The sequence below is a fragment of the Chinchilla lanigera genome, unplaced genomic scaffold, assembly GCF_000276665.1.
Source record: "Chinchilla lanigera isolate Chin_1 unplaced genomic scaffold, ChiLan1.0 scaffold00037, whole genome shotgun sequence".
In the NCBI taxonomy this organism is placed as follows: Eukaryota; Metazoa; Chordata; class Mammalia; order Rodentia; family Chinchillidae; genus Chinchilla; species Chinchilla lanigera.
The window spans coordinates 11,928,378-11,941,267 of NW_004955438.1; the positions used below are offsets into that span (position 1 = coordinate 11,928,378).

At 45.0% G+C, this 12,890-nt stretch overlaps 1 protein-coding gene across 4 annotated transcripts in view; it reads right to left on the reverse strand.

The window, feature by feature from the left end:
- Foxn3 (forkhead box N3) overlaps positions 1 to 12,890 on the reverse strand; it is a 405,623-nt gene that overhangs the window by 207,815 nt on the left and 184,918 nt on the right. For all 4 annotated transcript variants that reach the window (XM_005390273.2, XM_013517169.1, XM_005390271.2 and 1 more), the window contains one exon: positions 12,135 to 12,691. In XM_005390273.2, coding sequence (XP_005390330.1) covers positions 12,135 to 12,677 — 543 coding nt within the window. In that variant the 5' untranslated portion in view covers positions 12,678 to 12,691. The remainder of the gene's footprint in view (positions 1 to 12,134; positions 12,692 to 12,890) is intronic.

The window sequence follows — 12,890 nt, forward strand, 5'->3', positions numbered from 1 at the left end:
GGGAGGCTGGCAGCCTCCGTTTCACCCACAGCTGAACGGTACCCGACCCAGGAAGACAAGAAGTCTGTGTGTCTGGAATGATGACAAGGACACTGTACAGACATGACGGTGTGGACATCGCTGGGCACTGGGGCTGGGGTGGGGGTTACACTCTCACAAGAGTTGGCAATGACACTCTAGCTCAGCAAGTCGTTAGTGCAAGGGGGCAGGAATCAACAGTCACACAGAGAGAGCTGAGCACAAAGAGGAAACTGGAATGGTCCCCAGACAAGGCAGGGATGAGCATCCCTCTGGTCAGAGGGGCAGAGAGAGCATTTCCACTCACCTCTGATCTGGGATTACGCTTTACTGCTTTTGGTCCCTGCTCACCTGGATGATTATTATGTCTCTGGGACCAGCGTTCTTTTTCTGAAGGCAGCTGGGGTGGCTTTCTTTTCCTTGCAACCAAATATGCCCTGACCACAGCTCTCTCCATTAAGCTAAACTAAAAACATTCCTCCAGGAGATCCCTCTTATAATCTATTTCAACTGACAGCAGCTACTTTGGTCTGATTTATTACCACTCCAAGCCCGGCCTCTGCAAGGGGAGGGGTTGTGATCTCTTTCAGAGCTGGACTGACTTTAACACCAGTAGGGCCAGCGAGTGCAGCCTTACCCAACGCATCTAGTCTACTTTGGTCAGCTTATCCACTCCCAGAAAGCAAGGAAGCTACCACATCAGTAACTCCGTTGCTAAGGCAACTGCTTACTTTCCATATCAACTGCAAACTCGTTGCTATGGAGACACATATACAAGAAAAATTCCTCTCTCCAGCCAGGGACCAGATGGCAGGCAACTCGCAGAAGTCTTGGGGTAGGGGGCTTTATTAAATGGGATGTTTACTGCAGTGGATTTCTCTTATCCTTTCAGAGATGCAACTGCCCAGGACACATTTAGAAATTGCATCGTCCAGACAAAAACAACAACAACAAAAAACATCAAAGAAATAAAGATTTGACTTCGCCTCCTTTTTAACTGAGAGGTAATCCAGAAATCCTCTTTAGTTTCCACCACCTATGTGCTGTGTCCCAGATTTATACCTCTATCCCAATTTCCTCTTGAACTAAAAACTCATAAATTAAGCTCTCTACCTGATGGCTCCACTTAGATGTTCAAAAACTATCTCAGATTCACCATGGTTAAAAGAGAATTTTGCTGCAACCCCCATTATCCCTCCCAGCCCAAACGTGCCCACACACCTCTATCTGACCCCTGATCCTGCACGAGGCTGGAAGTATCTCTTTTATCTCTTTCCTGTACCAGTGCAGCAAGTCTCAAAAAAAAGATATTTCTCCCTCCAGCCCCTTTGAAGGTCTCATTCTTGAGTGCTAACAGACAAGGAACAGGCCTTCTATGTTAGTTACTTTTCTCTTATTGCTGAGACAAAACACCCAACACCCAAGGTTAAAGGAGGAAAAGTTTATTTTGCTCACAGTTTGTGGAGGTTTCAGTCCATAATCAGCTGGCTCCAAGGCAAGATGGCACACGGCAGAGGGGCGACAGTTCACAGCGGAAGACAGCAAAAGCAGCAAGAGCAAAAGGGAAGGAGAGAGAGAGAGCAAGCCTCTTTCCTCCCTTACACTGTATGCAGGCTACCCGCCCCAGGGTAGGTGTAGCACTCACACCCATAACCCCAGCAATGGATCATGAATGGATCACAAATTCTAGAAGCCCGCCCCATGACTGCATGAAGCTTTGCGGGGGACACCCAGACACAAACCATAATACCTTTTTTCTGTCCCTTGGACATTTTGAGCTGCTGCACCCTCAGAGCCTTGGCACTGGCCCTCCTCTGTGTCCAGATCTTTATAAACCTGAGTCCCTCTTGTCATGTAAGTCACTGCCCAGTCAGACTGTCTGACAAGCCCCCCACACTCCTTCCCACCCCCAAGAGTACACTAGTCCCCTTAATGTTTTTCATGGCATGCATTATTATCTGGTACAATGACGGTCCTGTCCATGCATGGACCTGCTGTTTAACACGGGCATCCTCCTCGCCCCACCACACCCTGCGGATGTCACGAGCTAGCACGGTAACCACTCGGAACAGCACCGCCACTCCACAAATGCGAACGGTGCATGAACGGACCACTGTTAGAATGACTGAGGTTACTGCTTCCGCAAGTGCAGTTTATATTTTTACTCTGCAAACTACTGTGCAAGGCCTCAGAGGCTCGGCTGTAAACACTGGCTCTTCCTTTAAATGACTGTATCTAAGGAAGACTTGGAGGAACTTGGCATTTGATGAAGGCTTCAGGGAGTGCTTACGGTGACTCTGTGCCCCAGTTCTGTGCCAGGCTGCCTGGACTCTGACTCTCAGAGATTCCCGATTGTTTTTCCTTCTACTACCTCACAGTCTCGGTCAGCACTCACATGACTTGGCCTTTCTTTCTTTAAAGGGAGAAAAAAAACCACATGCAAATATTCTGCTAGCTGGGTGTTTTCTAATGATATTAGTTAAGTCTTTTATCAGTCCTGTCCCTTGAGAAGGACTAGCACAGCCTTCTAGGAGGCAGTGCACGGAGCTCCAATAAACGGAAGAAAGCACAGAACTTGACCACATGGGGCCCAGACAGGACCCCACACCCACACCCAGTGAGCACAAAAAGAAGAGAAGGAAGGGCCACTGGAAAGCCTCTCCCCTGTGAAGCAGCCGTCTCTCTCTCCTATATTTATTGCCTCCTGCTGAGTTCCCATGCAAAGGTACTCAAGCAGGAGCATACACATTCAAAAATCAAAGACTTCATTCTGTTCTCAGAACTGCCTGCAATCTTACATAGCGTGCCATCAAGTTATTATTAGGAAATGACTTTAGACATTACTATCTTCAACCATATATTTCCTTGCTTGTCTTCTTATCATACATGGCACAGACTACATCTTTACCTCTATCAAACTATTGCTTCTGAAGATACTAAATGCAATTTAACCAGCATATCTAGAAGCAAAATGTTGGTTAACTGAAATGTTAAAAAAAAGTCAGTGTCTCTGCTTTACCTAAGTTACTACAGCAATTTAAAGTTTTCCACTTAGCATCCTTATTTTTCCAACAAGTTCCCATTCTATTTAAGTAACCTTCCAGTCACCGCCTCTGTCCCCTCCTTCCCTCTGACACTGTTCCAAAGCACTCTTTGGATCCAGCCACACTGGTTTCATAAATATCTAGATCTTTGTAGCAGAAAACCCATGCTTACTTAATAACAACCTTTTTAAATGGGGTTGCAATAGGTCCCTAAAAGACTACATTTCCCAGCCTTCCTTGCCCCTAAAAGAGATCACATGACCAGTTCCTCACCAATGAAATGAAAACAATACAGTGCTGGGTTTCTGGGAAACAGCCTTAAAATTTTTAACTTAATAGGACACACATACCCTGTTTGAATTTCCCCCACCTACCCATTCCTGTTTCCTAAAATGACAACATGCTGCTTTGCCACCCTGAGCCCCGAGAAGTCTGAGAATGGAAACCAGCAATGCACTAAGACCAGCAGAGCAAATAGAGAAATGTGGCTCTCTGGCCAGTCCCTCAAGATGTATTCATGTGATGGAGAAATACATGTCTACCTTGTTTAAATTGCTCTACCTTGGATCTTCCAGGGTAAACAACCAATCTTTGTCCCAGCTAATCTATTCTTTTTTTTTTTTTTTTCTTTTGGTTTTTTGAGCTCAGGTCTCACTATGTATCAAAATGGCCTTAAACTCACTACGTAGCCTACCCGGCCTCAAACTCATGGCAATCCTTGAGCCTCAGCCTCCCAAGTGCTGGCATTACAGGTGTGCACCACCATGCCCAGCTCAACCATCCCATTCTTGAAGGTCTCATGCTCATTCCCACAGCCAAAGAATGTTTTGCTAACAATTTATTCAATTGTTTCCCTCTATAAGGAATATTCAAAACTTCCTATCATTGTATTCTATCTCAGCTCCAAATGCCTCCATGTAGGATAGAAACGCCTCCTTGACTACCTTTGGATGATACCACACACTCATTGATTAAGGACATTTCTAGTATTTATAATGGTTTATTCTTTTTAATCCTGCTGTTATGCTTTCTGTTTCCTTGGAATGTAAGCTCTTAAGGCAAAAATCAAATCTCACTTAAACATTTCCAGGGGTTGGGGATTTAGCTCAGCAGCACAGCGCCTGCCTGGCAAGTGCAAGGTCTTGAGTTCGATTCCCGGTACGGGAAAAAAATAATAATAATAATAATAACAATAATAATAACATTTCCAAATAATTCTGTTGAAGCTAATAAGCAGAGGACCCTTGAAGCCCCCAAAATGACAGCCAACAAAACTGACCTGCAAAGGCACTACAGAAACAACTTAAACAAATGCCTGTAGTGTGAAACTTCAGGCCAGCGTAGAAGCAAATATGGCCAAGCAATAAAGCCTTACAGGGCCCACAGATATTCACTGAGACAAGGGACAAATAAAAGTGACAAAACCAAAACAAAAGACCTCCCGAATAACTAAAGTAGCATCAAACATTATGTTAGCCTTTTAAATATGTATTTAAATATATATTTCTAGACAGGTTTAGTAGTATATGCCTGTAATCCCAGTACTCAGGATGCCGAGGCAGGAGGATGAGGAGTTATAGAGTCCAGCCTGGGCAAATTCGCTGTCAGCAAGATCCTCTCTCAAAAATAAAAAAGGGCTGAGGATGTAGCTCAGGGCAAAGGCCCTGGTTCAGTCTCAAGTACCATACATCTTCTGTTCAAGTGCAAAACAATAGTCTACTGGGAAGGCAGTGAATTCAAATCTAAAACTTCCACCATTTTGCCAAAGCCTATGAGCATTAAAATGACCCAGGGCTCCATTAAAAAGTATGGATTAAGGGCTGGGCTGTGGCTCAGTGGTAGAGTACTAGGGTACCACGTGTAAAGCCCTGGATTCAATCCCTGACACAGGAAGGGAGGGAGGGGGAAGGGAAGAAGGGAGGGTAGGAAAGAAAAGAAAAAAGAATCCAAACCCATCACTTCTTCTGAAAGAACTAAAGTCCATCACTTTTAAATAGGAGGTTAGTTAGCTTCCCATATTATTTACTACAGAGAATTAACTTGCAACTAAAGTAATTTCAAAGGAAAATCCCAAGGCTTCCTCAGCTCAGAGGATAGGTTGGGAAAACAATGTATTGGTTGGCTCTCCAGGCAGTACACCATGCGAGGCATCTGGTAGACCTATTTAGGTGCCACAAGACCCTGCTGAACAGAAAGCAATAGCTTTCAACGTTTTAGGGTGGAGATACTGACAGCTGTACTGATAGGATCCTCAGGTCCAAGAAAACAAGCTTCCCAGGAGATTTTCTGTCCCAATACGGTCCCCTGCATCTTCCCAGGAAGTCACTGCAGGGACAGGAGAACACTGAATCCATGAAGGGGCCAGAAAAACAATGATGTGAAAGACAGGGGACAGACAGGAAAAGGGGAACACAGTAGTCAGATGCCGGAGGTCTGTGAGCTAGAAGAGATTCTGTGAGTGGAGCCCACTGGGAGAGGAGGCCTCATTACAGGCAGTGATCACAATACATCCAGATTTGTATTCTTCCAGCACCAAGTACAGTACAGACTTCCAAAAGTTTGTTGAATGAGAAAACAAAAAGTTGGCAAGACCAAGACCACAGAAGCATGGCAGCCGACACCCGTTGAAATCAGGAAGAAGTGGGGTCAGGAAGGAGTGCGTGGAAGGATGGGCCAGGGAACACAGCCAAGGGCAGTGCAATCATTTCTTGGGATCACAGAGGAAGCTGGTGTGAAAAGGGTCCCATTCTGGCACCTGTGACACAGAAGTCTATTTACTTCAGTGACCACAGAGACCCGAGTAGAAACTCAACCTTCTGAGGCAAATGTCTGTAGTACAGAAAGCAGAAAGCAGTCCACTCGCTCTGCCCTGGACGATGCTGAGAAAGCGGCTGACCTCTAGCACAGAAGCTTCCAATGTTGTGCAAGGCGAGTCATCACTCAACCAGGACCACAAAGCGCCTCTGACAACACATCACATTTCCTCCACCTGACATTACCTTGACTCTTAGGAAGGGACATCCTCAGGGCCAGATGACACCATGCTTTAAAAGGCACAGCTTGTTCAAAACTCCAAATGGTCTTCCTTCTCATGCCAGTTAAATGGGTATGTTGACCAGTGTCACAGGAAATGGAAATGCTCTGGATTCCAAGAGCAGGGAAGCAAAGGTCCCTATGCACATGGGGGGGCACTGTCAGAGACGCCAAATCGTTGTCAAAACTTCCTTGAACAAAGAATCTACCAGGAGGGCAAAGCAGACAAGGGGGAAAGGGGCCAGGCACCGTAGGGAAAATTTATATTAAAAGGTGACCAAAATATACGGTAGAAGTTTGAATTTTAAAAATTTACTACAGTAAAAGACACATTACCATTAATCTCCCCCAAGATATGCCCCACTTAATTCAAACACATGTATCCCATTGTTCTTGCCACTTTCTGGAGCAATTCTGTGAAGTCCTCTTGCATCGAGTGCCTCTTTAGGAGGTGTGAGCAAAAATACAGTGACTGCCGCTGCCAAGAGCCACCCAACCGAAAGGCAGGCTTGTGAAACCCTCTCAGCTGTCCTCGTCCACCTTATTCACCAGATCTGACACCATGCTGGCTCTTCCGCAAAGTCAAAATGACCACAAAAGGTATATGTTTTGAATCAATTCAGTACATCAAGGAGGCCACACCAATGCAATGAAAGACACAAAACAGGATTTCTATGCAGGGAGAAAGGCTGCTGAGAACGCAGTGGAAGGATCCTGCAAAGCAGAGGACCTGGGACAGAGCCTGAAAATTAAGAGCAAGAGGGCAACCGGCTTTCTGCAAATGCAAGACTCTCGTGTTTACTGACAAAGACAAATTTGGACCTACCTTGACAGCCCAAGAAGATATGCTAGATGTATTTTGTATTTATTCTCTATACTATTTTTTTCTCTATCCTACAACCCAGAGTTAATCTTGGGTTCATTTGGGTTGTTTTAATCCCCAATAACCCAGATCCACAGAACACTTAGAGGAAGCACACACAGGTCACCCACAGTGAGCACCAGACTGAGGTATAATCAAGCCCCAAGGTCAAGCACACACCCTTCAGAATTGGCAGGATTTAGAGTGAACTCCTAGTCTGCCACTGTGTGACCTCTGGCAAGTCACTTAATTAAACAGAGTATAACTCTTCATCTAGCAGAGTCATGATGAGGAAGAAATGGAACACTGCACACGACAAGCACAAGGCAGACATTCTATATGTGATCACTGCTGTTCAGACAACCAGTGGCTCCTGGCCCTCCTAAGTGTCCATTCCTAAAAACTAGCCAGGCACGGCAGCACACTCCTTTAACCCCGGCACACTTGGAGGAAGAGGCAGAAAGATTTCAAAAGTTGAGTCCAGACTGGGCACCTTAGTGACTTAGTGAGACCCTGTCTCAAAATTAAAAATAAATAAATCAATAAAGGGCTGGGATATAACTCAGGGCAAATGCCCTAGGTTCAATCCTTTATAACACACACACACACACACACACACACACACACACACACACACACCCCCCTAAAAACTAAGCAAACACAATGTTAAGACTCCTCTCCCTAGAAAATAAGTATGTATTGACCCAAGACATACTGTCAGTAATTTCACATAAACACTCATCAGAGCCTTTGACACCGAAAGGCTCCCAGGTCAAAAAATGCTCAGCAAAAGCCAACTTCTGTTTCCTTATCAGAAAACACAGCCCCTACACAGCCAGGTGCTCAGGAGTCCCCGCCTTCCAGTCCTGCTCCCTTTCAGCCAAGTTGTTCCTTTCATAACCTAAAACAGTATTCCTAAAACAGTATTCAAAGCACTCAGCCCTGGAAATAATAAATACACTTTTGTATAGTGTTTCCTTCGTAAACCTTCTGATGCTAACAATGTTTTTGCTAAAAAGCCAAGAGGGGAAGTAAAGAAAAAGCACAGAAATAGAAACACATACCTTAGCCATTATAATCTGATCTATAAAAAATAAGTGTGCCTTACTTCTCACATACAAGTACCCTGAGAGGTTGGAACATGCTGATCTAATAGTCCGAGTAAAGACCTGTATTTAGGAGGTAAGGACATAAAGCCAGACTTTAAAACTCAGCCTCAATTAATGTGGCCCAAAATCATCCAAAAATGAAACTGTAAGATAAAAGGCGGACGTGGAACTTTGTAGAGTAGAGAACAGCTGACCCCACATGAACCCATGGCTCAACCAGTAGGAGTGTGTCAGCCAGCTTCAGCATGTGCACAATACATCTGCTGCCAACAGTCTTGGGGATAAAATGTGATCTAGACTTCAGTGCCTACTTCCATTCGAGGGGATGGAAAAACAAGTTAAATGAAATCACAAGGAATCAAGCCAACTGTGGGACATTCTACAGGCTAAGTGATGGTTCTCCTTCACAAGGGAGGGCATGAGCGTGGTTCTCTTCCACAAGGGAGGGCATGAGCGCTATATACTACAAAGAATGCAACAAAAATAACACAACCTTGCCACACGCAAGGCACAAACCATGTATGGACACTAATTCAAACTAACATATTGTAAACAAACAGGGATATCTGAATTAGACCTGTCGTTAGGTGACACTAATGAACTAACTGTTCATTTTATTAGGGGGATGCTGGCAATGTGGTTATACAAGAAATTACCAATTATTCTCATAAATACTGAAATATGTTAAAATGACACTTAAGATCTAGGATTTGCTTCAAAATACTTCAGCAGTAGCAACAATAAAAAATGAAGTAAGGCAAATCCTCGTTAACTATTGAATCTGGGTGTGGGTCATAGGGGTGGTGGGTGTACAGATTTATGTTCCTCTCTCCAGTTCTGTGTATGTTTGAAAATGTGCATGATTAGAAAATAAAACTCTAGCTTTTAAAGTCCTTTAGGAAATAAAATGGAAGCAAAACTATTTTCTTCTGACTTGCTCATTTATGAGACAATGTGCTTGATGTCATCTCAGAGATTAGAAAGAACTCAGGAGAGTATCTAGTTCGGGGATTCTTGAACCTGGCCGTGCATCAGAAACACCTATGAAGCTTATATGAACTATCAATCTTTCCCAACCCACCTCTCCAGGGAGGGGCCCTGGAGAAATGGTAATTGTTTTCAAGTGCCACAGGGGTTTCTGATGCAACCTAGACTTCACACCCTGCCGGCCCAGCCAAACAGTTGTCCAGCAGTGTGTTCCACTCAAGCCCTTGGAGAGACAAGGACACACAGGATTCCATGTTCTCACTGTGATGCCAGCCTTCACTCTTTTTAAAAAGTGAAATGCCTGCCTTTGTGCATGTTATTTGCAAGGCCTCCATTCCCACCTTCACCTAATGCGTTTGTTACCAACACTTCGATCTACATAGTCACTTGTGTTGAGATTGAACCTGGAAAGGGAACTACTGCCAGGTAAAATTCCCTGGGGAAAAAAAATGAATGTACCTACCCAACTGAAGGGTTTTTCACTGGGAAAAGCACTGGGGAGATGCTTTTCCCCTTTTGCTCAGTGAGCCCAGAAAACCCCAAGCAAACTGGCCAGGGCCAGAATCCTTGAAATACCTGGTTAAAGCTGAGTACACCTGGGGAGAACCTGAGCATACCTGGCAGTTGTACCTCTCAGAGCAGCCATCAGCTGGGTCACCCAAGGAAAGAAGGCAAAAGAGGAAAAACTCACAACTCTAGCTTTGTTCTCATAGCACTGCAAATACTGGGAACAAACTCCTGACCACAAAACTGACTGGCATTTGATCAGAAACATGTCAATACAGGTCAGTGCAACAAGGAAGCCAGGACAACATTTCACAAGATGAACACTCTCAAATCCTTCAAACCACTCCCTTTCAACAGATGATATCTGTGTTTATCTAGACTGACAACCATCACCCCCAGAAAACATGACTCCCAGAATCCAATGCAGAGTCTAGGGGAGGGGGAGTTCCTCCAGGTAAGCTTTAACACATCACCCAAAGCCAGCTTGCCACACACCTGGAGCTGATGATGAATAACCCTTGCAAGTCTCACTGTATGCATCAGCCTTGGTCTTGTTTGACATTTCAGAGTGTGCACTCGCTGAATTTCTTTTTCGTGCACCAGAATTATGTCAAACACAGAGACGCAGGCAAGATGCAACTTGCAGAATCATTTACACCAAACTAAATGTCTGGTTCATTGGTTTATCCACGACATGAGGCTTTGGGAGCTCCTGATCAGAACTTTCTTCTCTACATTTTAAGTCTGGAATTGTTCCTCAGACTTCCCCTTTCAGGTCACACAGATCCCTCCCTATACAGAAGCTTTTAATACCACAGCCTGGATCTCTACAAGGGAGTGATACGTCTCTTCTAAGTTCCTAAAATGATCTTAAAGCATCAACAGAGCCAACTCCAAGGTTTGGTCTCCAAATGCCCAGCCCGAGAAATGGAGGGAAGGAGAGAGGGAACTGGATACCTGGAGACAACAAACGGGTTCACTGACTCCAAACCTGTCCTTCCTCATTATAAGTGGCACCCTTTGGTTGTTACCACTGTATGAAAATGAGAACCTTGGAAACTAGTAGCCCAGAAGACTTATAAATATTCACGTTTGCACAGTCCAGCCAAGCATCCTGGGAACCAGTGATCAGAGTCAAGCTCCCCGGAGGTCATGACTTCCCTCTTCCCACGCCACGCCACTCCCAAACCCAGCCTCGCCACCACCTCTCCAACATAGAGCCCAGGTGACCACTTCATTATTCATATTCTTCCATGTCAAAGGCAAGCAGAATATTCTCAGGCTCAAGATTCTCCTCGAAACAGAAACACAGCCGGGCGTGGTGGCGCACGCCTCTAATCCCAGCGCTTAGGAGGCTGAGGCAGGAGGATCGTTGCGAGTTCGAGGCCAGGCTGGGCTACAAAGTGAGCTCAAGGCCAGCCTGAACTGCATAGCAAGACCCTGTCTCAAAAAATCAAAAAAAAAAAAAAAAAAGAAACAGAAACATATTTCTGGAGGGAAAGAAATTAAAGTCCCCAGACTGGTGCTGGTGCTGGCCCCACAGAAAGGTGTCCTGTACCTCCGCCCAAACTTCAACAAGCATGACAAGCAGGACACTAGCTGCCCACAGCACCACGAGTAACATGAAAAACAAAGCTGGAGACACAGGGACACGGAGGGAAACTTTCTGACAATTTCTTTTAACTATAGTTGCATTACTTTCCAAAACCCCAAAGTTAGGTCCCGATTTTGTTTTCTCCCTGTCAAAACCACCACTAGTCAGCACATCTCACTTATGACGCTCCTTAGAAGAAAAATAAAATTATTAAAACCATCTTCTTTTAACTGAGCATGAAGCACAAACTTAAGACTTTACAGTCAGACTCTAATGGGAGCCTCAATCTGAGCCAATTTTTCATACTCGGGGAGTTTCAAAGTTGCCAAATGCTTATATATGAACCAGATTTCACAGAAGACTCTTTGCAACTGATGTCTTGGATTGACACTGGAGTACAGAAGTGTACAGCATCCAGTATCCTCCCCCAGTGTAGCACTGTCCATTTATTCCCAAACTCTGGAGAGGTCACCTTTCTACAAGTTAATAATCAGAGAGAAAATAAATGCCATTTTTCTCCAGCTCTTGGTAACAACTTTTGTCATACAGAGGCACCTCATGGCTAATGGCTGCCCTTGGAATACAGATCTTTCTTTGAACTCTCAAGCCATCCACTGAGAACCAATCAGATCTGCAAATCTGTGGTGCTATCATGGAAAACCCTATCGGTGGGTATCGCTCAAGAAGGCATCAACACAAAACCAGGGGCTGGGGATTTAGCTCAGTGGCACAGCGCTTGCCTGGCAGGCGCAAGGTTGTGAGTTCAATTCCCGGTACCGGAAAAGAAGCAAAAAAACAAAAAAAAACAAAACAAAAACCAACAAGCTTCAAGAAAAGGATGGTCTTCACCGCTATCTAAATGAAGTCAATAAAGCAAAGACCATGTATGAACTACTCCTTCAGTAGTAGGCATAAATTCAATTTTAATGGAGAAAATGTTGTAATTAAAAAAATTTTTCAGTTCCAGACAAGAGGCTTACCTGACTCCTCTCTTTGTCCACTTTCTTAAAACACTTATTCAATGACAAATTATGTCTCACTGAGTTTTTCCACCCAGTAGGTGCATTTGCAAAATACGGAAAATGTTCCAAGATCCAGTTGTAGATATCCTTCACGGGCAGGCGCTTGGTTGGAGAGTCCTCGATGGCCATAAATATGAGGCAGCTAAAGGAGTAGGGGGGCTTGCAGTTGGGGTTCTGCCTGGCATCGTAGGGCATGTCAGAGTGGGCAGGGGACGGAGGGGTGTCGTCGTCCAGGTCCTGGACGGGGCTGACACTCCTGAGGACCGACTCCCCGAAGCTCTTCAGCAAGTTCTTGCTCTCATGTAGCCAGTTCAGGTTGGTCAGCTCCTCATCTTCCATGGTCCCCTCTTCTAATCTGATGTCAGGCAGAGAAAAGTCGAGGTCATCGTCTTCCTGAAGGGCCTTGGAGAAAGCGCTGCCCGGGTAACACTGACTCAGTCCACTGGACACACTAATTCCTGAGCTTTCTGGCTTCTTACTGGCAGGCATGACTGGACCCATTTACGTGAAGGCTCCTGGAAAGATAGTACAGAGAAACAATGAGCTAGGGAGCCTCAAATCGCAAAGGTAGCTTGGGCTCCAGTTGTCTTGCTGTCCCGTGCCTCCTCCATGGATCCTAACTACACAAGGACATCACCTCCCAATTGTCCCTGAGCCACAGAAACCCATCGTCCCCCCACCCCACCCCCGCACAAAACTATACCAGCAAGAGTC